The sequence below is a fragment of the Gavia stellata genome, chromosome 3 (genome assembly GCF_030936135.1).
Source record: "Gavia stellata isolate bGavSte3 chromosome 3, bGavSte3.hap2, whole genome shotgun sequence".
In the NCBI taxonomy this organism is placed as follows: domain Eukaryota; kingdom Metazoa; phylum Chordata; class Aves; order Gaviiformes; family Gaviidae; genus Gavia; species Gavia stellata.
The window spans coordinates 47,023,368-47,048,458 of record NC_082596.1 but is presented as its reverse complement, the minus strand read 5'-3'; the positions used below and the strand labels follow the sequence as shown (position 1 = coordinate 47,048,458).

General features: G+C 40.4%; 1 protein-coding gene across 1 annotated transcript in view; it reads right to left on the bottom strand.

The window, feature by feature from the left end:
* The window catches only part of LOC104254864 (ethanolaminephosphotransferase 1), a 54,966-nt gene extending 30,375 nt beyond the window's left edge, over positions 1-24,591 (bottom strand). Inside the window, exons 1-4 of the mRNA XM_059815367.1 lie at positions 24,577-24,591; positions 8,533-8,601; positions 2,472-2,580; positions 304-378 (exon numbers count right to left, since the gene is read on the bottom strand). Of these exons, the coding sequence (XP_059671350.1) occupies positions 304-378; positions 2,472-2,580; positions 8,533-8,562 (214 nt within the window). The 5' untranslated portion in view covers positions 8,563-8,601; positions 24,577-24,591. The remainder of the gene's footprint in view (positions 1-303; positions 379-2,471; positions 2,581-8,532; positions 8,602-24,576) is intronic.
* Positions 24,592-25,091: the final 500 nt, after the last annotated feature.

Below are 25,091 nucleotides of genomic sequence, written 5' to 3'. Positions count from 1 at the left end.
TGCTGCTATGTGATGATTTCCATTGTTTCTCTAAAACAATTTGAGCTTTCAAAAGAGATAAGAGCAACAGTCATAGAACCTCTAATATATCATTAAAAACTGCTTTCTTTTTTTTTTTAAGCCTTATGGCTGGGTTTTTTTGTTGGTTTGGGGTTTTCTTTTTCCATCTCAGAGAACTGTTTTGGAGAGAGACCAATAGTTTATCCACTATCCTCTTCATTTTGATAGTGCTGAGCACTAATGAACTAGTAGATAAAACTATGTGAAGATGTCAGATGTGTAAAGTATTTCATTGTACTTTACCTAAAGCGTAAGCACAAAAGGTAGTCAAAGCACTGAACAGCCACACCCAGGTGGGAACAAGTCCAGGACTGGTACCTGAAATAAATTGGGTAGTGAGTCAGTGTAACAGTGGTTAATATCAAAGAAGTCCACCAAGTTATGCATATACATATGAATAAGCTGCCACTGATAAGCCCACTACGTTAAACAGATTGAAATATCTGTTTTTGACCGTAAGTAATCAGTGAGCTCTATCAAAGAAGCAATGAGCAGGCTTGAATGTGTTTATACCGCAAAGGAAAGAAGATAAGGTAGAGGTTTTTTGGTCCTGAAATGACTCTAGTATTGCAGAAAATTATGATAGTAACTAGGCAAAAATTTTCACAGGTCATGGGAAGACTATCCATCAACAAATTACTTAATGTTTATGTAATATCTAAAGACAAAAAAATGTCATTTTCAAGCATGATCGTTATTGTTAGTGCCAACGTGGGGTTTGTATAGCACTTTTACCATACAGATCTGAACAGGCAATTTTTGTCCTTAGGCTAGGACAGATATTAGCACCCTTTTTTTTTTTGTTGGAAAAAAGGAAAAGAAAGCTGAATTGGTCAGAACCCAGGGTTCTGCTATTTCTCTGCTGATAGCAATAACCCGCAGTTATTGTTGCTCTCTTAAAGAAATCCATCCTTTTTCCAAAGAGCTTTCTATTTAACTTAAACATAATCCAATAAGGACTACACCAGCACTGAAAAACTCTAAGTGCAAAGTCCTCTCAGGTTTCTGACATTCGGCACCGAACACCAGGAACGCTTGCACACAGATGTGTCCTTGCTGAACGGGGAGGTGCCAGTACCTAAAGCAGTGCCCTGACCACCTTTCTCCCAATGGCTCATCTTGCCACTCTGAAAGAAAGATGACAATTCCTGACTCCTAGCTGCAAATTTTCAAACTGTGGAATGAAAACCAGCTGTCCAGGAAATTAAGTCTTTTATTTCTGATCCTAGGTACGGGATTGATATATGATACTCAACAGACTCATTAGGTTGCATGAACGTTTTCAGTCAATTGAGAAATGATGGGCACTGTTCTCATGTGAAATTGAGAATAGGCTTGCACACGGAAATCTCAACTCTAACAGACTTAATCACCATTTCAAATGTCTTCAAGTTCAGTGTGTATCTACTGGGAATGTGTCAAGATAAAATTATCCTGTTAAAATATCTGTGCTGGATGCTTTTTTATTACAGAACTTAGTAAATATCAGCTGCATTGATAAAAAAGCAAGTGTTTAAGGATGAGGCCAGATAACTACATAACGTGCTGGTCCTGAAAACTTAATGCTCATACAGGATTACTTTTGAGTCAAAACTGCTAACAAGCATCCCTGCTTCTAGAATTGTTGTGATAAATGTACAAACAGCTCACGCCAAAACATACCTCCTGAACCTAACCCAGGCATAAGAAATTAAAGGCAGCAAAAAAGCCCAAACATAATTGTTTCAGGAAATAAAAGTGTTAAGTCTTCACCAAATCATCTAGTTTAAAGAAAAGCAAAGATTTGTGTATATTAATCACCTGGGAGATGCTTACTACTTTCTGTAGGCTCCAACAGCTGCTCTGAGAAGCCCAGAACTGAACGTGTCCTACACTCAGTAGCAATCAGCTCCAAAAAGCTTTTGACTTGGTCTGCCATGAGAAGCAAATATGGATTTGGACTTTGAAAGTAATAATTTCAGGAGACGTTTGTTTAAAAACTATTTCTTCTTTGTCTAGAAGCAGTCTCGAATGGGGGGATATGGAGTAATGAAAGGGGAATTAACTCATTCAGGCATCGATTTAGGTATTAGCAAACGTGAAACCAATGAAAATTTTATGAAGAACATTAGGATGTTTTTTGGCTGTGTGTTCAAATCCTGGCATACACTTGAAATAAAATGAGATATTATCATAGACTTCAAGCAGCACATGCTGAAACCCATATTTAGGGATGAAATTAAATAAGTTTTTCCAATAAAATGACCTAAATTTATAACGCCATGTGTGAGGTCAGATCCTTCTATATGGACATGGAGCCTCATTAAGGGAATGAGTGGAAGATTCAGGCACCCAATACCTCCCTGTATCATTCATAAGTATGACATAAGCAGCTCTGTAATTCTAAAAACTTACAACATGGGGATATTTACCTGAGGCAGTGTAGTCCCAGTCATAAAAAGATATTAGAAAATAATTAACTAAAATCATGACAAATCCAGAGAAGGTTAACAGGTTGGGAGCAATCCACAAAGGCACTATCTGTTAAAAAAGAAAGAAAGGAAAAAATCTAAGAAAAATCATATTCCACATTATAAGTCCTATTTTAATTGAATATTTTATATTTTTTATCAGGAAAGGAGAAGTCTGTATATGACATCAGCAATGTGCAGATTTGTGCATATTTTCCCATTTTCAAATTAAAATACAGTTTTCATTTCTGAAATTTATTTTCAAATGTAATCCTTTTGCCTGATCTTTGTCACTACAGTAAAAATGTCATTTTAAAATGTCATATTTCATATGTTATACACTATCCTTATTTTCCCAGCCACCAAGGAAAGCTTCTTGTGATTGTGTTTATCACAACCGAAAGAAGACTGCAGCACCCCAGTGTGGTAATTCAGCATCCACGTGGCAGGTTTTTTTAAGCATTCTATTCCCACACTAGAACAAGGGAATTTCCTCTTCTAAAATATCTCAGTAATTTCCAACTCAAAACATCAACAAAACCAGACACTGAGTGCATTACTCTCTTAAATTCAGAAGATCTCCCTCTTACAAGCAGCTCCCTACTTCTCTAGCTAGTAACTTTCTGCAGGGTCTCCCTCTTTAGCCATAAATTATAAACACTCCATTAATTCATTTTACTTTGTAGACTGCTGAAAAGGACTCTCTCTCTTCACCTGAGCCTCTAGTTCTTTGTCCCATTAACCATTCTCCGCTCTTCATCCCCAGTGGCTTTAAGGTATTCCTTACACTGCAACAGGGATCCTTTCTGGTAACACTCTTCCCAAGTAACACGATTTCTCCAAAATACTTTCTGAAATAGCGTACACAGCTTTCTACATGATTTTTAGCATTTCTGCAAATACATTTTGTCTAAGTATCAACCACTACGGTCACTCAAACACAGTATCAATATATTCAAAATATAAAAATATTGGAGGCTTAGACACGCCAAAGAATTTGAGTATAAGGACTGAAAATGTATGTAAAGTACTCCAACATTATAAAATATCACAAAACAATCTTAAAGAAAAAGAAGTTAAATAATTTCAGATACTAGTATAATAGTTTTGAAATAAAATGTTTTAATTTCATTGGACTAACTACATGGACAGACAGATGAATACATATTAATTTATATACATCTTTACATTTCCTCTATCCTATTACTACATGAAAAATTTGCATATAAAATTTGAATCCTTGGACTGATTAATTATGCTGATTAGATCCCCTTTTTCTACTATAGAACAATTAATAACATTTAGGAGAAAATGTGCAACTGATAATGTACAGTGTAAACTTTCAAAAATCAGATGAAAATGCCTGAATATTTTTCAGTTATATCTCTTAGATGTTTTCTTTAACAACATTGGGAAAAACATTAAATCTGTTTGTTGCTTTCCTTATGACCAGGATTTTATCACTAACTTTAAAATAGCCTATGTCAGCTCTTACTGTATTTAAAATACATCATGGAATGCATACAGCTACAATAAAAAAATTTAACGTTTCTATCATTCTGAGTCTTCAAAAGCCCAATTCTAAATCCCTAAAAACAAGTGACAGCAAGTGTTCCCTGAAGCTCCTTTAGGAGAACACCTGAGGAGCAATCCTTCACTGCACGGCCCCCTCTTCTTGCATTGACTGCACGCTCAGCACGCAGCAGCAGCGGCACATCTCCTAATCTTGCTACCTGGGGATGCAGAAACTTGGTAAGATGGAGGCTCGGTATTAATCGCCTGCTGTGGAATTTGTCTGATGTCTGTGCCCTTACATGAAATAAGAAGGCCAGATGCTGAACAAATTCTAGATTGGTCCCTTTTAGTCTAAAACATAGATCAAAATAGTGCGTTAAGACAACCTGTGGATGAACCATTTACATGGATATACAGATGCCATCCAATGTACTGTTTTAAAATGACTGATTTCTCTTGTATGATTCGTAATAATTGTTGACTATTAAATAGTGGGCTGCCATAAATGTCTCCTTTCTAATCAGGGTCATCATTCTAAATAGTCACAATGTCATTATTAAGTTATTACAGGAAATAAGTTATGCTTACACAATGCAAACATGAAGACGTTTTAACGCACTTTTTTGCTAACATCATGTATTTTAAGAAGGAAACCATCAAAGCACGTTGCTATACTTGCAACCCCTTTGGCATGACACACCATGAAAGAGAGTATTTGGAAAGCATTCCGGTTGCAAAATCCCTTTTGTTATTATTAATGCCCCTTATTCTTTTGGTTGGCATTACACTAGCATCACCCTATTTCACAATTCAAAAATTACAGGGTGTTAAAGATTAACTTCTTACACATGTTGGAAAAATACAGCCTGAATTTACTAGTATCCTATAGAAGGATACATTGCAATCTTTATTATCTAATTAACAGACAGTAGAAGTCTAACACATCAATGATTAATACAACTGGAGGTGCAACTGGGGAGAATCATGTCTCCTCTCTGGTAAAACCATTGTATGCTTGAACCTTTTAAAAAACTTCTAGTTCCACAAAATAATAACTGATTTCTGTTTTAATGGGTCTACAGCCATTCATGCTAAAAGGCTTAATACAAACAGCAAATGCTTTAATATATCAATTGTCTATTTGGATAAGAAAGGATAAAGTACATGTATTTATATAAAGCTCTGTTCAAACTTGAAATATTCCTTGACTAAGTCACTTGAGACCACTAAAATTCTACTCATGCCCAATTCTAGTGATAAAATCAAAGTTCATAAAGGCAACAGAGGGGGGGTTAATTGACTTCAGTGAAGCTGGCATGCACCTGTGTATCCCAGTGGGATTTCCGCCTTTTCCTTTCATTGTCCTGCACAAATGTGATTTCTCATGAATACGAATAGAGGAGGAATATTCAGTTCGTGTAGTAGCTAAGTAATACTATCTATTATCTGTCAGAGAGCACATGATTGTGCTTTATTATAAAATACAAATCTTAATTAAAGGCAAAAGGACGGAGCATTGAATTAAAGACAAAATACCTATAGTTGCATAATGAGAATAGTTTTAAATAACATGTAGAGAAAGTTAATTGTTACTCTGTAGTTTCACATAGGTGTTACTATAGTTCCATACAACGAGGAAAAGCTGCTGCGGACAGGACTATCAGAGTACTTCAAGCCCATTATAGAATCCAGGCATGAAACGTTACCCTTCACTTTCTGCTTCAGCACCAGATTCAGCACATTTCTGAAGCACGTACATCCAAAAAATCACACTCACCCTGACACAGGCACATGATACAGTACTTAAGAAAGATGTCCTTGGAAGAAGAAAGAGAGGAAGGTAACGGTCAGGATTTCCAGGTGAATTTCTAACTTAAATCCACAAATTCTTTGCTTTCCTAGCATCCCCAACACAGGTAAATAAGCTGGGTTATGACAACACATTTTCAGTTCTTACGTATGTCAACATCCCAGCTCATAACTTTCCACATCTTCTCTAATGTCAGGCTCTTCTTAATTTCTCATAACATAGGAAATAACATCTTCCAATGAATTCTGGGTTATGGAATACAGAGAAAATTGTGTTGCAGTTAGGACTAAAATGACATATGAAGGGCCAGACCCAAATCCCAAGCCTCTGTTCTCATAGATTTTTTATGTTTTTTCCTTGGCTCCATGAATTTTAGGTTGGTTTTTTTAACTCCTGTAGAATCCGGTAAAAGTAGTCCTTGTGGAATGTTTACTTTCACCAGATTAGAAACTAAAAGATAATTGATTCGTATCTGCAAATGGATGTATTAGGATGTCTGAACTGAGAGAAATTACTTCTCCCGGTCATCAAGAAGCATACTTGTACTGTCCAATTTTGAATTAACATATTAGATGCAATGTTTCTTCTTCTTAAAAAATTATCCCAGCTTTACTGTATCTCCCTATTGCAATGCACTTTTCTATTTAAATAGAAATAAGATGATATATTGTAAAATGTAAATTCAATATTATATTCTAGATCACAGAATATTATAGTCTAGAGCACACTTATAGCACAGTTATAATGCTTACAACAGGTACAAGCTACAAAAAAAATAATGATAAGTAAATGCATTCAAAGCTTCTCTTTCTAAAAATAAGACTTGGTCACATTTATTATGATACCACTGTTTTACTTACACTTCAAGAGAAAGAAAGTATTTTTTTAGTGGACAGATGAGCAGAATTTTCTTGGACTGAGTCTGGGACGACAGTTACTACCACACCTGGTTTCAGTATCTAGCCAGGAACAAAACCATTCTAGCAACTTCCCTTCCTACTAATATTTTACAAACAGTTACATTTTGGCCAATAAGTTTGGTGCTGTCCCAGTTCTCATTTTTATCTCTAGAAGCAACCAAGATGACTCTACGCAATCTCCATCACATACTGCTTTCCCCTCTGCTGGACTCTGATTTTACCTAGCAGTATCTTTTAACACTAGATTGACTACTTCTACAAAAGCTGAGAGCAATATAATTTCCCTTTAAATCCTTCTGATACATCACTGAAAATTATCCTGTAATGCTCTTGCACCAGAAGGCAAAGCAGAACATTCACTGCTGTGTCTTCAGGGTTCAGACCAAACCAAACGCCCAAGTACAGACAGCACCCACTCTGGTCTTTGGTTCTGTACTCAGATCTCCCAGATTTTGGAATCAGTTTTCAGTCCTGTGCTCTGGTTTGGGTTCTCCTCCAGCAAGAAGTGAACAAAATCATGCTCACCTAAAATTTAAAGAGCTTTAAAAAATCTGAAGAGGTCACATTTTTTATAGGATCTATCACCCTATGCTATATGGGGACAGTCAAGAGTGTTGCTTTTCTTCTGGGAAAACCCTGAATTCATCTCCAAAGGAAGTTTTTCACTGATAATACTCTCCCTTCAATTTGATAGCAGATGAATACCCATGGATCTCCTAAACCAAAGTGCAAGTGCACAGTAAAGCCTCTGCTCATCTCCTGTGCTGGACACCAGAGTGCTGGGGGGACTTTTCTGCCTCATTGTTTTCCTCAATATTATGATGGGAATGAAAACAGAAACTCTGAACTGAATTATTGAATTCAGTTTCACATCTTTGAATTGCTTCTCTCTCATACCATGTTCAGGTTGTTTTTTAATTCTTAAGTTAGGTCATATAAACACTTTCATAAGATCACATTGAGGTTATGAAGAAGAGATTATGATTTTCCTGCTAGATCAGGCACAAGCAATACCTGAATGATAGAACCCAAAGATGGCAGATCCAACAGCACATACATCCTTTTGTGTTTGTATAAAGGTTTGTTTTCAAGTCTGCTCCAGTCTAAAGATTTCCTCTAAAGAGGCAGATGCAAAAGTCACTGCTTCCTTGGAGATCAATAAGGTTCATATTTATTTGAGATACAGCCTTTTTTTTGCCAACAACAGCAAAACTAATTGTGAGCAGTTTTATTTTTAAAAACTGCAGATCATAATGCATTCAAGAGATGCCATCTTCCAATTGTTATGGTGATCATGGTAACCGCTCTCATTTTCAGCTTCTTAGAGAAACGCCTAGCTCCCTCGAGCAAGTACCCTTGGGAGAAAATGAGACAGCACTTGCATAAAATCATGTGCACAGGACAGATATAAAGCCATGCTGTTGTTAGGCGGCATATGCTGCACAAAAATAATTTGTACTAAGTAGACCCTTCAATGTCTGCAAAGCTGTTTAATGAAAGATGTAATAATGAAAGATGTAAAAAAGAAACAGATGCCTTTTGCCAAGCGATCAGAAAAAAAATAAACCAACCTTGTGTTTCTGAAAAGAACCCCCTCAAAATCCAAACATACTCGTCTTAAATACAGCTATATATCCTGTAACATTTGTTTTCTTTTATACAGATGTCTTAATTTCAGCTTTATTACTCAATATGTATTTTTAAATGAAAATACATACTGTACTTAAAACAAATTCTTACATTATCATGTGATAGTTCTATTAAATAAAATTCTTACCTTAATAATTTTGTTCCAGATGGGCTGCATAATATACACAGATAAAGGATTTGTATCCACAGCACTGTACTGTGAGGAAAAAAGCAAACATGTTAAACAAAGCACTGAACAATGCATATTTTTCTATCACGGCATATCCTTCAGTATCTAAGAACAATCACTCTGTGTGTGACTGGTGTAAATTTATTTCATTCTGATGAGCACTCATACAGTTTTAATTTAATTTAAAAGCACTGACCTGGTTTACAATTACCTCGTTAGCAACTCTATGTACTAAGACAAAGGTTTAGGCTGGTGAAATGGCAAACAGTTCTGTAGTCACATTTGACTTATAAATTCTTATTCATTTTACAAGTTATCCTATAAGACTCTGCATTTCTACTGTATTTTGGATTTAATACCTTTATTTGCTCTACCAGTAATGCATAGTCTGGACAGCAGTTCATTGCTAGTACGTAGAATAGATAGTGCATATGGAATATAGTCGTAAGTGGAATATTATCTCACAGAGATCACAGCTTTTGACATAGTAAAACTGTTGCATTTGCACTATGCTAATTAATGTAAGGCGATGTTATTATAAAAATAAGCTCTGAAATAGCACAGTTCATTACCACAATAAAATTTCCCTTTTGGACAGACTTGTAAAAATATTATACATGCTTTATAAATTCCAGTAAGTACGTATCTGTATATTTTGCAAACAAAATATTTCAGAAATCCGAGCCCATCCCAAATCGCTGTTGTCTACTCTCTCCTCAGAGGACAGTATCAAGTTTATCCTGCCTTGAGATTGCAGAACACAGACTCAGAACAATCTGCAGAAGAACAATCTTAACTGATAATACCACTCACAACTACGTTCTTGAGCCCTGGTGGGCCCACCGTGGAAGAAGTTTGTCATCACTGGGGTGGTACACGTAATTCTTTCAGAAATTCTTGGACTTTGAAAGTGCTTATGTTGTTAGTACGATGCATATGACTCACATAAAGATTCAGATATATCTATATACAGCACTGTCCAAACATCGTGCATGGACAATGGGAATAAGATAGGGATGTGTTAGACCACGATTTGTTGAGGCTGTTCACACGCAGAAGAGCTGATGGCAGAGAGGCTTTCATTTCACCTAACTTCAGCTAACAGCTAATTGTTCTCTCTACAGTTAATTTATCGGCCTCTCTTAGCCAACTACCCTTTGGATGAGATTGCACCCTGGAAGTACCTGTTTCAAGTCACTAATTATCAAAGGAGCCTAGACACATGTCTTAAACTTAGGCACCTTTAGGTGACTGAAGTTTGGCAAAATTAAATCTCAGTTTCAGTATCCCCGTTCACCAAGCTTTTACACACACACTTCACCTGCACACATCTGAGCCAAGAGCTTCCAGTGGACAAGTGCAAGCGGGACAAAAGGTTAATGCAGCACGCCTCAGGTTTTGAATGCACAGTCTATGACTTTGCACCTAATCTTTCCGAGGATATCAGGCTATGGAGCGCTTAAGAACTCTTCCACACATTTCCTTTTTCTATCTGCATACAAAGGATACATTTTAATTACTTTCTGGACAAAATCAAACATTTGCTTCGTTATTTTGTAATCTGTGGTTAAGTTTTAATCCCAGATAATAAATGTAATATACTTGCAAAATTATTAGAACACAGCTACATGTTGTGAACACGTATTGGCAAATATCCAAGAAATCACCTATCAGCTACTGGTCAGACTAACGTTCCACAGGGAATAAAACATACAGTTTAGTGAAGCATACATTACTGATTTTTTTTCTAAAAATATTGGAATGTCACTTCAATGTATCATTTTTCTCTGCTTCTGTCACCCAGACATGAGACAATTCTGTCATCAACAGCTTTTCTGCCAGAATATATATTAGAATTCTTAAATACATTACCTCAGAAAAAAATAATTTGCAGGCAAAACTAAAGTTTTCACTATCCTGTATGTATTTGCAGCTCCAGATGCTGTATTTTATACTGTATCTCTCAAACACTGATTATTACAACTGATTGATCTTTTGATGGTCCAACTTGCATGCAAATTAACCCAGTCTAAACTGTCCGTGCCTAAAATAACAATAATACCAAGCCACACAATACCTATGCCAACAGAACAGTCAGCTAGTACTTAATTCACATGAGAACCGTGGAAATCCTCTGAAAATGAAGAAAATTCAAAGTATCCATTAGCATTATTGAGGTTCCAGCGGCCCAAAGTTTCTCTGTAGCTATTGCCCATTTCCTTACCTCAGCTGGTATTCAAAGACTATGTAATGTACGTGATAATCTGCTGACCATCAAATTAAATGAATTCAGCCATACCTGGATAAGAATGCACAAAGGTCAAAATATGTGACCTTCGCTCCTGCTCCTGCTTTGGCTTTCTCCTTCTCCCCTCCACCCCAAGCCTTCAAAGTCATGAATAAAATCAGAAAAGTCCTAGTTAAATAACAACAGTAAAGTGAGGCTTACTACCCAAAGTACTCACTGGCTGTCCAGAACTATTATTTGCTCACTGGAGAAAAAAAGGAAAAACAATCTAATTTCTTTAAAAATTATTTTCTTATGTAGAAAATATGAGATTATACAGGGATTATATAATTTCTATATTTTCTTAAATGGAAAATAAAAGAGATTATGCAGTTTTCCAACATACCTCTATATAATAGACACAAACATAAGACACAGTCAGCTTTTTGTTTCCTTGACTGTTTCCAAACTCAAGCACCAAAAATCTAAGCAGTCCTTATTAAAAAAAAAAATCAGAATTACAGCCAACTTCTGTCACCTAAAGACGTTTCAAGACCTGTCACACTTCATCCTGTTCACTCCTATGTCTGTGGCTGAACTGTGGTCCTCTGCGCAGGGAAGGAACATTCAGCAGATGTGCAGAAGAATGGAAATTTGCTCTTCCCTCATCAGTAGTCTTTTTTTGCCAGACCAAAGGAAACATCCATGAAAAAAGCATTCTGCTAGTTTTCTGTCATGGGAAAAATAAAACTTGACAAATAAAATCTGCTATACAGTTTAACACTCTGCTTTGCTCTGCTCTCAAGAAGCTACTAACCTCAAGACCATGAAATCCTCAGGAGTTTATTGTTCATGGCTGCTCAGAAAAGCAAATTACTGAGTAACATGCTCACAGTATGATCAATGAACATGAATGCGAGAGTGCACTGAATCTGATGTAAAAAAAGTACTGCCATTTGCTATTGCATAATTCTGTCCTTTTCAGGGCAATTACTTTAAAAGACAGAACTGGAAGAGGAGCCTGTTGCAGGTTTTTAAGTGCAAGACTGATACAAGTGCTAAGGACTCCCCAGCAAACACCTTCTGCACTAGAAAAGGGATCTTGATTGTCCTTATACAAAGAAGAAGGGCTTGGATTAACCAGAAAGCTTCTGTTAATTATTTTCAAAAGAAGCTGTCATAGTTGGGAGAGAATGGCAGTAGTGAGGGAACAGGAAAAGTGGCATTAATTGACTCCATCTTACTCCCAAATCCAAAAATGCTTCTTCTGTTTTTGTTTTTTAAATAGCTGGTCTCTCCTTGAATGCCATCTGCTTTCCCTCTCTGCATTAATAAAGACTTCTAGCAGAGCTAGAAATGAGAATACAGGCAGCAGACACATGTGCACACGTACATGTTGACTCAGGCGGCACACGTAAAATGTGCTTTTACTCTGTGTTCCTGCATCTTAATCTCCATCCAGGGAATCCAGCACAGCATCAAGTCTGTACTGGTCAGCTGTGTTAGAGGGAAGAGGAAAGATGAGAGGATTAACGTGAAGGGGGAAAAAAGGTATAAGCAGTAAGAAAAGTAAGAGTAAGGAAAGAAAAGTAATTGAGAAAAACACGACAAAGAAAAATGACCCAAAGCAAAGGTTTGGCTACATAGAAGAGACAACTGCTCTGCAGTGGCAGAGCAGAGCCAACCCACCCGTGGGTCAAAAGCACTCGCAGTGACCAAGGTCTGCACTGCTAAATACAAGACGAATGGTACCTTCTGGCTCACATCCACACAACTTAAAAATACCTCCCCTGACTGCAAACTGGTCACATCCACACCTCACAGCACTTGGTGGAGGGGTTTGGGGCCTCATTATCTGGCCCTGCTCACCTAATACACTGTTAGCATTAAGTACGTTTCAGTTCAAAGTATCTAAAACAATCTGGAGACTACGTTGTAACCCAGCAATACCGCATTTTCAGAACATGGAAGCAAGAGTTGTGTGTTGTGCATGTTCAAAGATCCAAATGCCCATGTTGGGAGAGTGCTGAAGGATGGCGAAAGCCAAAAAATGGTGCGTACTACCTCCAGAATGGACTATTTCCAAAACAAAGCCTAGCTATTGTCTTGGAGAGACCTTCTGGGAAAGAAAAAAGAACCAAGGAGTGAGCTAACCTGAGTGAGGATCAGAGCAGACAGCTGAATCTTCACTGGTCTCCCTGGCCCTCTCCAGCCTTGCGCTGTGGAGGTATCCCAAGAGTAAAATTTTGGAATTACTACAATGAAGCGAAAAACATAAAGCTCGTCCACACAAACTTCAAAGTCAGAAGATAAAGCAAGTTGCAAGAAACGTAGTTGCATTAACTGCTTGGGAGATAGTTATTATAACTCAAGCTGGTCCTTATGCTAACAGACTATTCCTTTTCTGTACTTAAATTACCTTATTCCAGGAAGCACCAAACTGTGCCATCGAGTCATATCCATTCACAGATACAGAGTAAAACTGTTGTGGATTGTTTACGTTTGAATTGTTGGCATCAAAATGACTCCATAGGTTTTAATTCCATATTAGTAGCAACAAATTTGCAACACTTCCCATTCCTGCCCAGAAATCAGCAAATTTTAATTTTTCATTAACTTCCTGAATCAGCACAGGATTTATTACCTCCATCATATACCCTGGGAGACTGAAGCACTGATGGGCTGTGATTCATCCTAAGGGTATATAGCAAAGGATACAGCCACAATATTGCCGGAGGTGTCATATTTATATACATAATTTCAGTATAAGCAATACCATTTATTCAAATGAAGTCTGCCCGTATTAGCTCAACTTTATACTTGAGTTCACTTTTACAAAAGGAAATAAAGAAATCTATTAAAAATGTAAAGGTTGAAAAGCTTCTTTCCCAGACAAACTAATGTTTAAAACAGCTATATATCAGATAGTAATCACCGTTTAGGTTGCAGTATATTGAATATATGGTTCTGTGATCCCTCTAATATTTCATGTGAAGTTAAATGCCTGTTATGGAAGAATACACTAGCTGTTCCCACATGGAAAAGACGAGAACCATCTAATAATGATGTAAGGACTTAGAAGAAGAACATAAATATTGCGGTAACTGCCCTTTCCCTGCAAGCAAACTCAGCCAGGTCAGGTGCAGTATGGAAGAGCCCCAGCTGTACGTATGTGCTGACGTTCTAACAATCCAATGGTCCTGCAGGCTTGGGGAACCTACTCTTAAGTGTTCATTGTATTTGTGTTACCCGTGAGAAAAAAAACTCTATCTATTAGTGAACAATACCTGGCAAAAAAGCAAATGATGGAGAAGGGTGAGAACATGTAGAGAAGTTACTACAAGATGACCAAGTGTTTGCCTCACGATGCACCACAGCAGATGTGCATGTCATTACCTCACAATGAGTATTTGATGAATTGAGGTAACCTCTGCCTAAATGTAAAAGGATAAGGTACTTCATATTTTTTATGCGGGAAGCACCAGAATGAGAGCAGCTGAAATGCAGTAAGTTCCCCACACACATTATTGCACATAAATTATCTTGTTCCCTCACTCTAAAACTGGTTCAAAGTTTTATCAAACTTTTAAAGTGTTATCAGAGTTTTAAATGAGCTTTGAACCTGTAGTCATTTACATCCATTCAAAATGAATGAAAAGTGGAAGGGGGGAAACAAATCATTTTCTCCTCCTCCTAAACTAAGTTTTCGCTAAAATAATAGAAGACAGTCTAAACCAGCTAAGAATTGATCATCAAATTCAAAATAGGCAAAATTATGGTCTTTAAACAAGTGATCTATTGAAAATAATAACTCTGCAGAGTGGGTTTCCACAATTATTTGCATGATGATATATTTCCACAATGCTACCTGGACCAATCACTTCTCCAGCATGCATAAATGCAAGTTTGTTGTCATTTGGCCCATACTTAGATGCAAGGACCTACATCTCAGATGGAAAATTTTGAGGGATCTGCTGACGGAAAAGCTTTAAAAAATTGATGTTCCACAGCTTATCTTTGAAATAAAATAAAAAAAGATTTAAGCAAGCGATGAGGTTTTACTGCCTACCACGTATGACCCAGCTATCCCTCCCAGGGCCAGCAGAGCACGGGTGGCCCCTTCCTTGGGTGCCCATGGGCAGAGGGTCCTGGGTGCTGAGGGCAGCAGCCGAGTCCCAGCCCTGGTCCCTGGGAGCTTTCGGCTGATCCTCTGACAGGATGGGCTGCCAGGCTGTGCCCTGCCGCCCTGGGACCCCCACCACCCCCAGCCATCATGACACCTTGACAGCAACCAATACCTTCCTACGACTTCTTTTATCACATCTCCTCTCTGATTACGCAATTTCACAATACCTGTGTTTTGCAGCTGACAGGAAAGGGGATAGGAGCAATAAGGATGGATGCATTAGACAAGTTTTTTGTGGTTTTGAAAGCTGCAAGATGACCCTCCCAATCCAGGACATGAACCAGTCGCTATTTAAGAGAGCTCGGTGGGAACTCTCCCTTCCAGGCAAGTTGAACTTTCAACATGCAACATGAATTTTCCTTCTGTGGTACCTTACACTTCTGGAACCACATAAAAATTAAAGAAAATACTGAAATACTGACACATTTGGCAACAGTTTTCCATCCACCTTTCAGATTTCTAGAACACATTAAAGACATGGGTTTTAATTCTACTATATATACATTTTTACAGATTTGTAGATGTTATGGGACACAGTCTTGGGTTTTAATAAAAGCTTCACAAAGGGAAAGAAGTACACTATAAAACAACAACTGAGCTATACAACATTGTGGATGCCAAATGAATTCCAAATGTTCAGCAGTTTAAAAGTGCTGATGTGTTCCAAAACACAGTCCTGCTATTTCTAAAAATAACCTTACTTTACATTATATCATCATTTAGTTAATTATTCATAAATAATAGCTTGAATTTAATATCTCCTATTGCTTAAATAGTTTGGACTACCCTGCCTTTTTCCCCCATCCTTTTTTTTTTTTTTATTAGGTCACCAATATCCAAGTCCAGGAGTTATAAGCCCCTAAGACATTTAGGGCTGAAGCGTATAACGTACAAGTAGAAACTAAAAAACAGGGTTTGTAACTTAGCCTGGGAAAGAGTAGGTGGTGGTGGGCATGTAATTGCATCCTCAGATGCAAATGCTTGTCTCTCTGGGGGGTCTGAGGTTGTGGACTCCTATTACCCAACGGTTGTACTGTCTGTACTAGGGCTGGATGTAGCTGCACTGTGAGGGAAGAGGCTGCCCGGGTTGGGCTCCTGAGCAGTTCTCTCCCTCCTGACTTTGCCCTCTTCAGTTCCATTAGCCTGTGCATAGCTACAGCTAGGAAACAGGGTTAAACTCTCCTTCCATCTTAAACTATTCCTAGTAAAATACTCAAAACCCAATGTGATGGTTTGGGCAACTCAACAATTCTGGTTGGTATTACTAAGTCATCAGGAAGTTGTTATTACATGAACTGCTGTCCTGGGGATGCTTTTCTGTAAATGTATGCTCATCATTCAGACCTCCCCATTTTTAGGAATCCTGACACATGCATTGGGCCACACACCACATCCTGTCACTTAATGGAGGTATGTATGAACCCGTGTCCAGGAGGTTAAGGGGCACGTGGAGTTGTGGGTCAGGATAGGCTGGTCTTAGGGAGTCATGCCTGCTAGTGGCACATCCCCTTGCCTGCAGAGCAGTGTCATCACCTCAAGGTGACAGAATCATGGGTGAGGAACACAGGATCGTTCAGGTCAGAAGAGACCTCAGCAGGTCTCTAGTCCTACCTCCTTCTCAAAGTAGGCTCAGCCACAAGGTTCTTGGTGCTTTATCCAGCTGGGTCTTGAAAAGCTCAGAGGATGGGGACTGTACAACCTCCCTGGGCAACCTGTGCCATTGCCTCACTGTGTTCTTGAGGAAATTTTTCTCCTTACATCCAGCGTGAAGATGACTTGTCTCAGCTTATGTCTGCTGTCTTCCCACCATGCACCATTATAAAGAGCCTGGCTTCATCTTCTCAAGGACTTCCCCATAGGTACTGGGGGGCTGCTGCTACCTGCCCCTGAAGATGCCTCATCTCCAGGCCAAACTCAGCCTCTCCTCACAGGACAAGTGCTCCAGCCCCAACTCCTCTGGTGGCCTCCGCTGAATTTGCTCCAGGTTGTTGATGTCTTTCGTGTATTGGGGACGCAAAACTGGACACAGTATTTTAGATGTGGCCTAGTAAAGGAGAAAAATTACTTCCCTTTTACTTAATGGGCTGTGCTACTGTTAATACAACCCAGGATGCTGTTGTCCTTCTTTGCTGCCGGGGCACACTGAGGGCTCGTATTCAGCTTCCCGCCTGCCACAATCCCATTTGCCAGGAGTAAGGGGCTGATGGACCACAGATCTGCAGAGTAGCTATGCTTGAAATGTGGGATCTATGAAAGACATCAGAGACAGACTACAATTGAGAGAGAAGCATATTTTGGGGCAAGAAGTCATAATGTGCTGGCCCCAAGAGTTAGGTTCTTGCTCACTATGTGAGACTAGACAGATCTGATTCTTTACTGACAGGACTGTAAGAACCCAGATCAGGGACAGGTGGAGAAGGGATAACGTTGGAAGTCAGCAACCGTTTTTCAATCAACAATAGTTATATTAAAGCTGCTGACTAACTTGTCTTCAGGAAAAGGTTTTGTTTAATGGGACACCTCCAAACACTTAACAGTGAAACCAAAATGATAGAAAAGAACACAGAAACATAATTAAATATTGAGCAAGGAGTAACAGAAGGCTGATGGACATTTGTTTCTGTAAAGGGACAAAGCTAGAGGCTGGCCCAGATTGGCGAAAGTACAAATCCTGCTAAAAAGCAAGACCTGCGTGCTCTCAAGGAACTGCACAAAAAGATCCTTAACCATCCATATTCAAAGATGCTTTAGCATGGCGAGGAAGTTGATTTCTATGTGGGTTTTTTGTGTAGATGTGTCTTCTACAGTTGGTAAAGGAAAAGACAGCAAGATTCTGTGCCACATCTCTTTGTGTGCATGTACAAACGTGTGTTTTCAAAGGTGCCGGCAGCCCTTTAAAGATCAAACAGTAGACTAAATTCCCACACAGCTGGAGCTCTGCCAGAGAGTGTACCTAAATCTCTGGGGAACCCAAAGAAACTGCTCGAGGCCCAAAAGGGCAGACAGATCAAAAGTGGGTTGCAGTTTTCATGAGGGATGCTAAACAGGGGTTCTGTACTGCATACGCTAAACAGTTGTGTGATCTAGTATCCTGACGCATAAGAGAGGAGATATTTCAGAGAAATACGGAAAAACCCAATTCCTCCCTTTACAAAACAACCCTTATAAAAATTCTTCCCCTAGATTTATAACAAATAATGCACATCCAAATCACAGATACATCTTTGCAATTAGTCTTCTATTAAAACACAGATGAATAAAAAATAAATACGTATGAGTACACAAATGTGTATATACGCAGATCCTACACACTAAAATCCAATAAGCATTTTGGAACGCTAACATCTCTTGATAAAGCAATAAAATGAAATCATGTGGTTGGTACTTGCACTTTTATGAGACTCATCAAGGCACACAACTCCTTATATCCAGTGTATTTGTCCCAAAAGTGATCTTATGAACCTTTGTAAATTCATGGGCGTAATGTGGCACTTAAAACCACGTACAATTACACCATCATTGGGAAAACAGTCCTGCGGCAAGTAATATCAAATGCAGCGTCTCTGTGACGTGATTTCATTATGTTGTTGGCTCATTAGCATATGATATGTAGAAGGAAAATAATGATTACAAAGCTCTTGAAATGCTACATTACAGCTACCATTACAACAGGATGAGGAATAAGAAGTGGTGTGCGCATAAGGACGGTCTTTCAGAACTATGTAATTCAGTTGGCCCACGACTCTTCTACATATGAATACAGTGACAGAAAATGTAAGGGTAATGAATGATTTATTTCACATATTATTCAACAACTTTTAATTACACCCCCAGTCTTCCAATCCATTAAAGTAATATGAAGAACACTGCAAGTTTTTATTTGTAGAACAGTGGGCTGTTGACTCACCAGTTTTATGGAAGGTGGAAAATGTTAAGTTTTCACTGCCTCAAATATTCAGGGGCTTTATTAAACCGGGGTGGTTTGCAAAAACTAACTACAGTAGATAAAACTGATTATAACTGTTTTAAAATAATATTTGGAATTAAAATTTAGGAAAAAACCCCTAAAAATACCATCTGCAAAAACACTATATAATAAACACTGTACTCAACATGTATCAAATTGTCCATGCACAGTCATGAACAGTATTAACTGTCTCCTAAGAAGTTCCAGATAAATACGCAAACAATACTCTCCTGTCCTAAATTTTCAAAATCATGTAAAATCCTTGTGCTACCAGAGTTGAAAGCAAAACTCCTGTTCAATCAATATGAGCAGAACCCATTCTGTTTCTAAATTTCATATTTACAGGTAGCCTTGGAAATGCATAAAGATTTAACAGAAATCCAGTTTTGCATTTTTCCACACTGGACCGATCCTAAACTTCCAGAAAGTAATTCTCTAGATCATAGTCAACACTCTTGTGTGTGATCATACTTTTTTCTAGATCGTACTCAACTTTGCTCTTTTGGTATGAGTCAGTATGAGAGAAACAATCAAGCTTTGAAACGTGATCATCGTAGGTCTGATCTTGTTTCTCTAACCTACCAAAACTAGGGCTGGGATGTAACTTGAGAGGTCTTCTAGTCCAGTGCCTTCACCTAATGCAGGATGATGTTTAGGAGACATTGGGGAAGCAGATCAAGTTACCATGAGGTAACAAGCCACTGGCTTCCAATTGCTTGTGATAAACGACCATGTCAGCAGATTAAAATAGAACACGTTATCCAAAACTTTGCTAAAATAGGTGTAAACAACTGTTTATTAATACTCAACACTAAATTTTAGACCCTCCCTGAGAGGAATCGAACCATTTCTTAAGACTGACAAAATGATTGCACAATCCCCCCTAGTACCTGTTCCAGCGCTTAAATCGACACCCTTAACAACACAGGACTGACATAGCATCTGCCTTAAATTTCTCTTTGTGCAGCCAAAACTTACGTATTATCTTTCTTTAAAAGGGCATGAATGAAGACTAACTGGCTATTATGCTCTTACTCCCACAGTACTCAGACTGTTTCTCACAGTTCATCTTTTCTAAGCCTCTTAATATTCCCAATGCCATTCTGTGGATTGTAAACTGTGTGCCAAAGCAAGCAGGACATGTTATCCCAGCTGACACCTGATGAGTACATCAGCTACAGCAGTATATGTAACCCTTTGACATATCTATAACACTTCACTCTTAAGGGATTTTTTTCTCTTTACTATAACAGCCACAACGTTGCTGACACACTGATCCCCAGGTACCTTTTTTGCAATCTGTTGTCTCTTATTTTATGTTAAAAATGTTGATTTTCTTTCCCCTAAGCGTTGTAGCTTGTTTAGTGAATTTATTCGTATTGATTTCTGGCCGTTACATCCCTTTTTCAAGAACATTTTAAATCATAAGCCTATTCTTCAAAGTGCTTTAGTATCACATGAAAATTTTACAAAAGTAATCTCCCTTCTGTTAATTAATGAAAGTATTGAACAGCAATGGAGCCAGGACAGAGACACAGCTCTGTAGGTAGGATCCCATTTGATAGAACCTCCTACTTTGACAGAGAACTTAAAATTACTCTTTAGAGTAATATGTTTCCATTTTACACTGATTTCATCTTACTTACCTCTACCTACTTTGCTTATGAGAATGTGGGACAGTATCAGAAGTCTCACTGAAATCAAACCACATATACCTCATTTACTGGCCCCTCCTTCTCTGCACAGGGAGTTACCTTCTAAAAAATGGCTTAGAGAATAGATATGGTGTGGACATACCAAGATGAAAATGTGGAACCTTAGACCTTAATTTTTAACGTTATCTCTGATTTCTTAAATCATATTTTCCAAGGCCTATTCTTTGAGTCAAGCCTCTATAGTTTGTCCCTAGATCTCTTTTACTCTGAAAGAGGACAACAAAGTTTTCTGGCTTGGAAAACCTCAGCGTATAGGTGCTGTAGAAAAGCTGATTCAAGGCAGATTTGCAAGGGAAATCCTGAGATCGCAGTGATGAGAAGAGGCAATGGCAACAAGAGCTCATCATTAACATTATTGCACTCTGCTGAGAAGAAGAGGATAAAAGTAAAGAACCAAATTCTGCTTTTATTTGTACTCATCACCGGGGATGTCTCAGAACTGCTTGTTTCCAACAGAAACCCAAACAGGTGGAAAAAGGCAGCTATGTAATTCCATGGGTGCTCCTCTAGAACTGCAAAATGATGATAACAGAAATATAAAAGTAGGAACAACATGACCCGAGTGCAACAATGGCAGTTGGTTGTAGCATTTTGGCTGTGTTACTCCAGATCCCAGGGAACAGCACAAAATCCAAGTATCAGCTTATTCTGCTCTACAGTTGCAACAAATCACCTGAGCGTACAACTGTCCTGAAATCAGTACCTGTCCATCCGCCCCACAGGCAAGAAGATGACGGAGTTATCACACCAGCAATACCCAGGGTTGCATCTGAACTGTCTCATCAACACATCGCCACCTGTTCTCTGTGCGCTTTTGAGCAGAAAAAGGAAAACTGAATCTCTGAATCCCCATTAACATGCAGAACGAACGGGAATAGATTTGTAAAGTGAAATAGCTAGCCCTAAGGATCCAATGTCCATGCTATAACGATTTTGGAAGGTTTTACACTGAACTGGTTCCAGTATGATACCATGGACTGAATGTATTGGGTGTACCTGTGTGTTCCTAGTATATCTGGTTTAGGTTCATCCAAAGGGAATGCATTTTGTGCGCTCTGGGGTCACTCTGTGATGTAAACCAAAGCTTGGTAACTGGGGAAAACTTGCTTCAAAAGCATAATACGCGTGGACCTGAAGATGCTAAAGGGTGCTGAAGTCTTTGCATTCATTAGGTCTGCCATTCCCTTTGCAAAGAACTGCACTGGTTTTGTTGCCAAGGCCCTCCTCCAACTGTGAACAGGAGACAGACAGTGGCTGAGACATACAATTGCGGCATTCATAGCAGAGAAATTAGCTCAGCTGTGCAAAAATTTTGAAAATTAAACAGTTTTTTTTCAGGCCAAATTTACCTTTATGAAACAGAGTTGATTACACAAATTATTCTTTTAAGCTGCATTATGATCAGCTCCCTGGATAAATTGTGCAAAGTGTGGAGCATATTAAGCCACTGATACTAGTGCAAATATAATGCTGCAATGTGATGCACAACGGAGAGATGAATGCCTCTACCTAGTCTCCTAGACACGCTTCGGGTCTGGAAGCAAGGCATTGTTTTACTTCAATATTGAACGTGTGCTAATAAATCCTTCCACATGCTATCTAGCTTTTCACAGGACCAACCCGGGCATCCCTCCACTGTACTCTAGAGTTGGGTCCACCAGGAAACACACTACAGAGATATCCAGGTGGCTGTAGAAAGAGGTAACTGGTGTCTGCTGGGCTCAGTAATCTGAGTTTAGCGCCAGTCCTGTTGACTCGGCAGCAAAGGCAGCAGCACTCTCCTCAGCGGGGCTGGCAAGCTGGAGGAACAGGATGAGGTAAGGCCCTATGCTGAAGGGAAGAACAGAGGAGATGGCAGCCAGAGGGGCAATAAGAGGTTGAAGAGCATGTCTCAGGCCTGGGAGGTGGTGAGAACAAAACTGTGCTTGTGGTAGCAGCCCTGGGCATGGGAGGGTGAGGTGAGGAGGCAGGGAGGAGATGGTGGCAGTGATTAGTGTCTCCTTGCTGCACTGCCTTTGCACTTTTGGAGGACTTCAACCCATTGTGAGCAGCACTTCAGGAAGGATGGGCAGAGCTGCCATCACCTGCCTTGCCCTGCTGCAAGGTGGAGCACCAGGAAGATGGTGCAGATACCCCACCAGCTCAGCAGCACTGACCTCACGCAGCTGTATTCCTCTGGGTGTAACCTGTGTCACTTGGATGTATTTATTTATTTCCAGGATGTCCCAGTCACAAGTCAACCCGGATAATAGAGAACTGACTATTTGATTTCACCTTTCTAAAACCTGTACTTACCATAGTTTTCCAGAACACAGTTGAACAAATACTTCTCAAGTGTGTTGGCTGATGCCTATAGTTAAGAAAACAACCTAACATATTTTCTGGCCTTTGCAATGTTCCCAAGAAACCAAAGTAATTTTAATATACTCAGCTGAAACATTTCGATGTGTGACTCTGCCTTTTGGTAATCATCTGCCTTGTAATTCATAAGTAGTACGCAATGATTACAAGTTTTAAAAAAATCTTATTTTGATTCTTCCTCATCTGCAGTTGTTTGCAGCTACTTTCATTCAAGTAATAAGGAAGAATGTAATACAGGTGTTCCTTGTATTTTTACTGTGAACTCAAATATTCTAAGAAAGTTGCTTAAATAATAATGTCTGTTTATGCCAAAAATAGCTTTTTTATTTTTCCTCTGGTGATCTCAGTCAAGACTGCAGCTCCACTGTTAGAGCACAGGCCTGTGCAACTTATGCCCTGTGGCCAGATGCAGCCTGCAGCATGTTTTATCCCACTCGCACTGGAGACGCACAAACAGGTTGGCATATTTTAACAAGCTGCCGTGCATAACAAGTTCCTGGTAAGTGACGTGGAGAAGGCTCCTGAAGCCAGTTACTCTCATCATTCACCCTGCAGCGAGCAGGCAGAACTCCTGGCCCTGGGAAGGGCTTGGCAGGAGCCAGGAGAAGCTGGGCACCCGGGTTGGAGGCCAGGCTGGGAGGGTGTGTGGGAAAAGCAAGAAGGCAAGAAGCATGGGGGGCGCAGGGTAGGGGCTGCTTTGGGAAACTGAACATAAAATAAAAGGTTGGGTGTTGTGCTGGTGGAAGCTGGCATGTCCCCCCAGGCTTGTAACAGGGAGCAGGGTGAGGGTGTGTAAACAGGGTGGCACGGCCCATCTCAGACACCTGCACCTCAACTAAAGCAAATTTGGGTAATACCCTGCACCGCACCTGCAATGTCCTGGGAACAAAAGCCAGGTATCTCATAAGTCTGCAACATAACGTTGGTAAATGAAAACGTCTAATGATCCACCCATTCATTTAAATTCTGCAGGCCTGTTATTTGCAAACATGAGGTTCAGTTCAAATTATTTAAAGTAAGCTTTTTTCCTGGCTTTCTTATTCCTTTCTCAAAGCCAAAGCATTCCTGCATATGAAGAATTTGCACAGAGCCAGACAAGCACCATCAGTGCCCACGTTTTTACAAAAACACTGAATTACACCCAGGCTATGGGGTTTTTTTAGTACGTGCAGGGCTTTTAAACACGTTGCTACTCACTTAAAACCCAGTTCACTTTGTTTCCACCGAGACCTCCCACTCCGTAAAGACCCAGTTCCCACCCTCACGCTGCCTTGACCCGAGCAAGACCCCGGCCAGGCACCGGCCACCCTGCGCGCGGGTGCACGCTGGCCGCGCGGCACGGCCAGGAGCCCGGCGGACCCTCCGGAGGCGGAGGGAGGGCCGGGCCGCGGGCAGAGCCGGGCTGGGCGTTCAGCCGCCGCGGAGCGGAGCGGAGCGAGGCAAAGCGCGCCCGGAGCCCTCAGGAGCCCAGACACGCCAAACCGGGAGGACCTGCCGCAGCGGGGGCTGCCCACCGCGCGCCCCGACCCCCGCCTCTGGCCCTTACCTTGTACCGGCGGAAGCCGTCCAGCTGCCGGCCGCTGACATACCGCCACATCGCCGCGCCGTGCTCCGCGCCGCGCCGCGAGGGAGGGAGGGAGGGAGGCGGCGGGGCCGGGGGCGGGCGGAGGGCGGCTCCCCGGCCGCGCCCCTCGGGCTGGGGCCCGCCCCCCGCTGCCGGGCATCCGCGGGGGCACTCGCGTCCCGGCGCGGCGGGGCTGCGTGGGGCCGCGTGGGGCCGCGGTGCCCCGCGGGGCTGCGTGTCCGCCGGCTGAGGCCTCTCCCCGGGCGGCTCCCGCCCGCCCGCGCCCGTGGGACCAGGCGTCTCCCCGTGGCCCCAGTACGTTCCTCCGGCCGCGGTGCCAGGCTGCCGTCAGCGTCTTTCATCAACCTTTAATTTCCTCACGGTGCTGGGTAGTGGGCACAGCCTGCGGCTGCCTCCCGCCGTCACAGCCAGCCCTGACCCAAGCAACGTTGCAGTATCAGGCCCCGAAACGATTCGTCTGGTTAAGGGCGTATTAA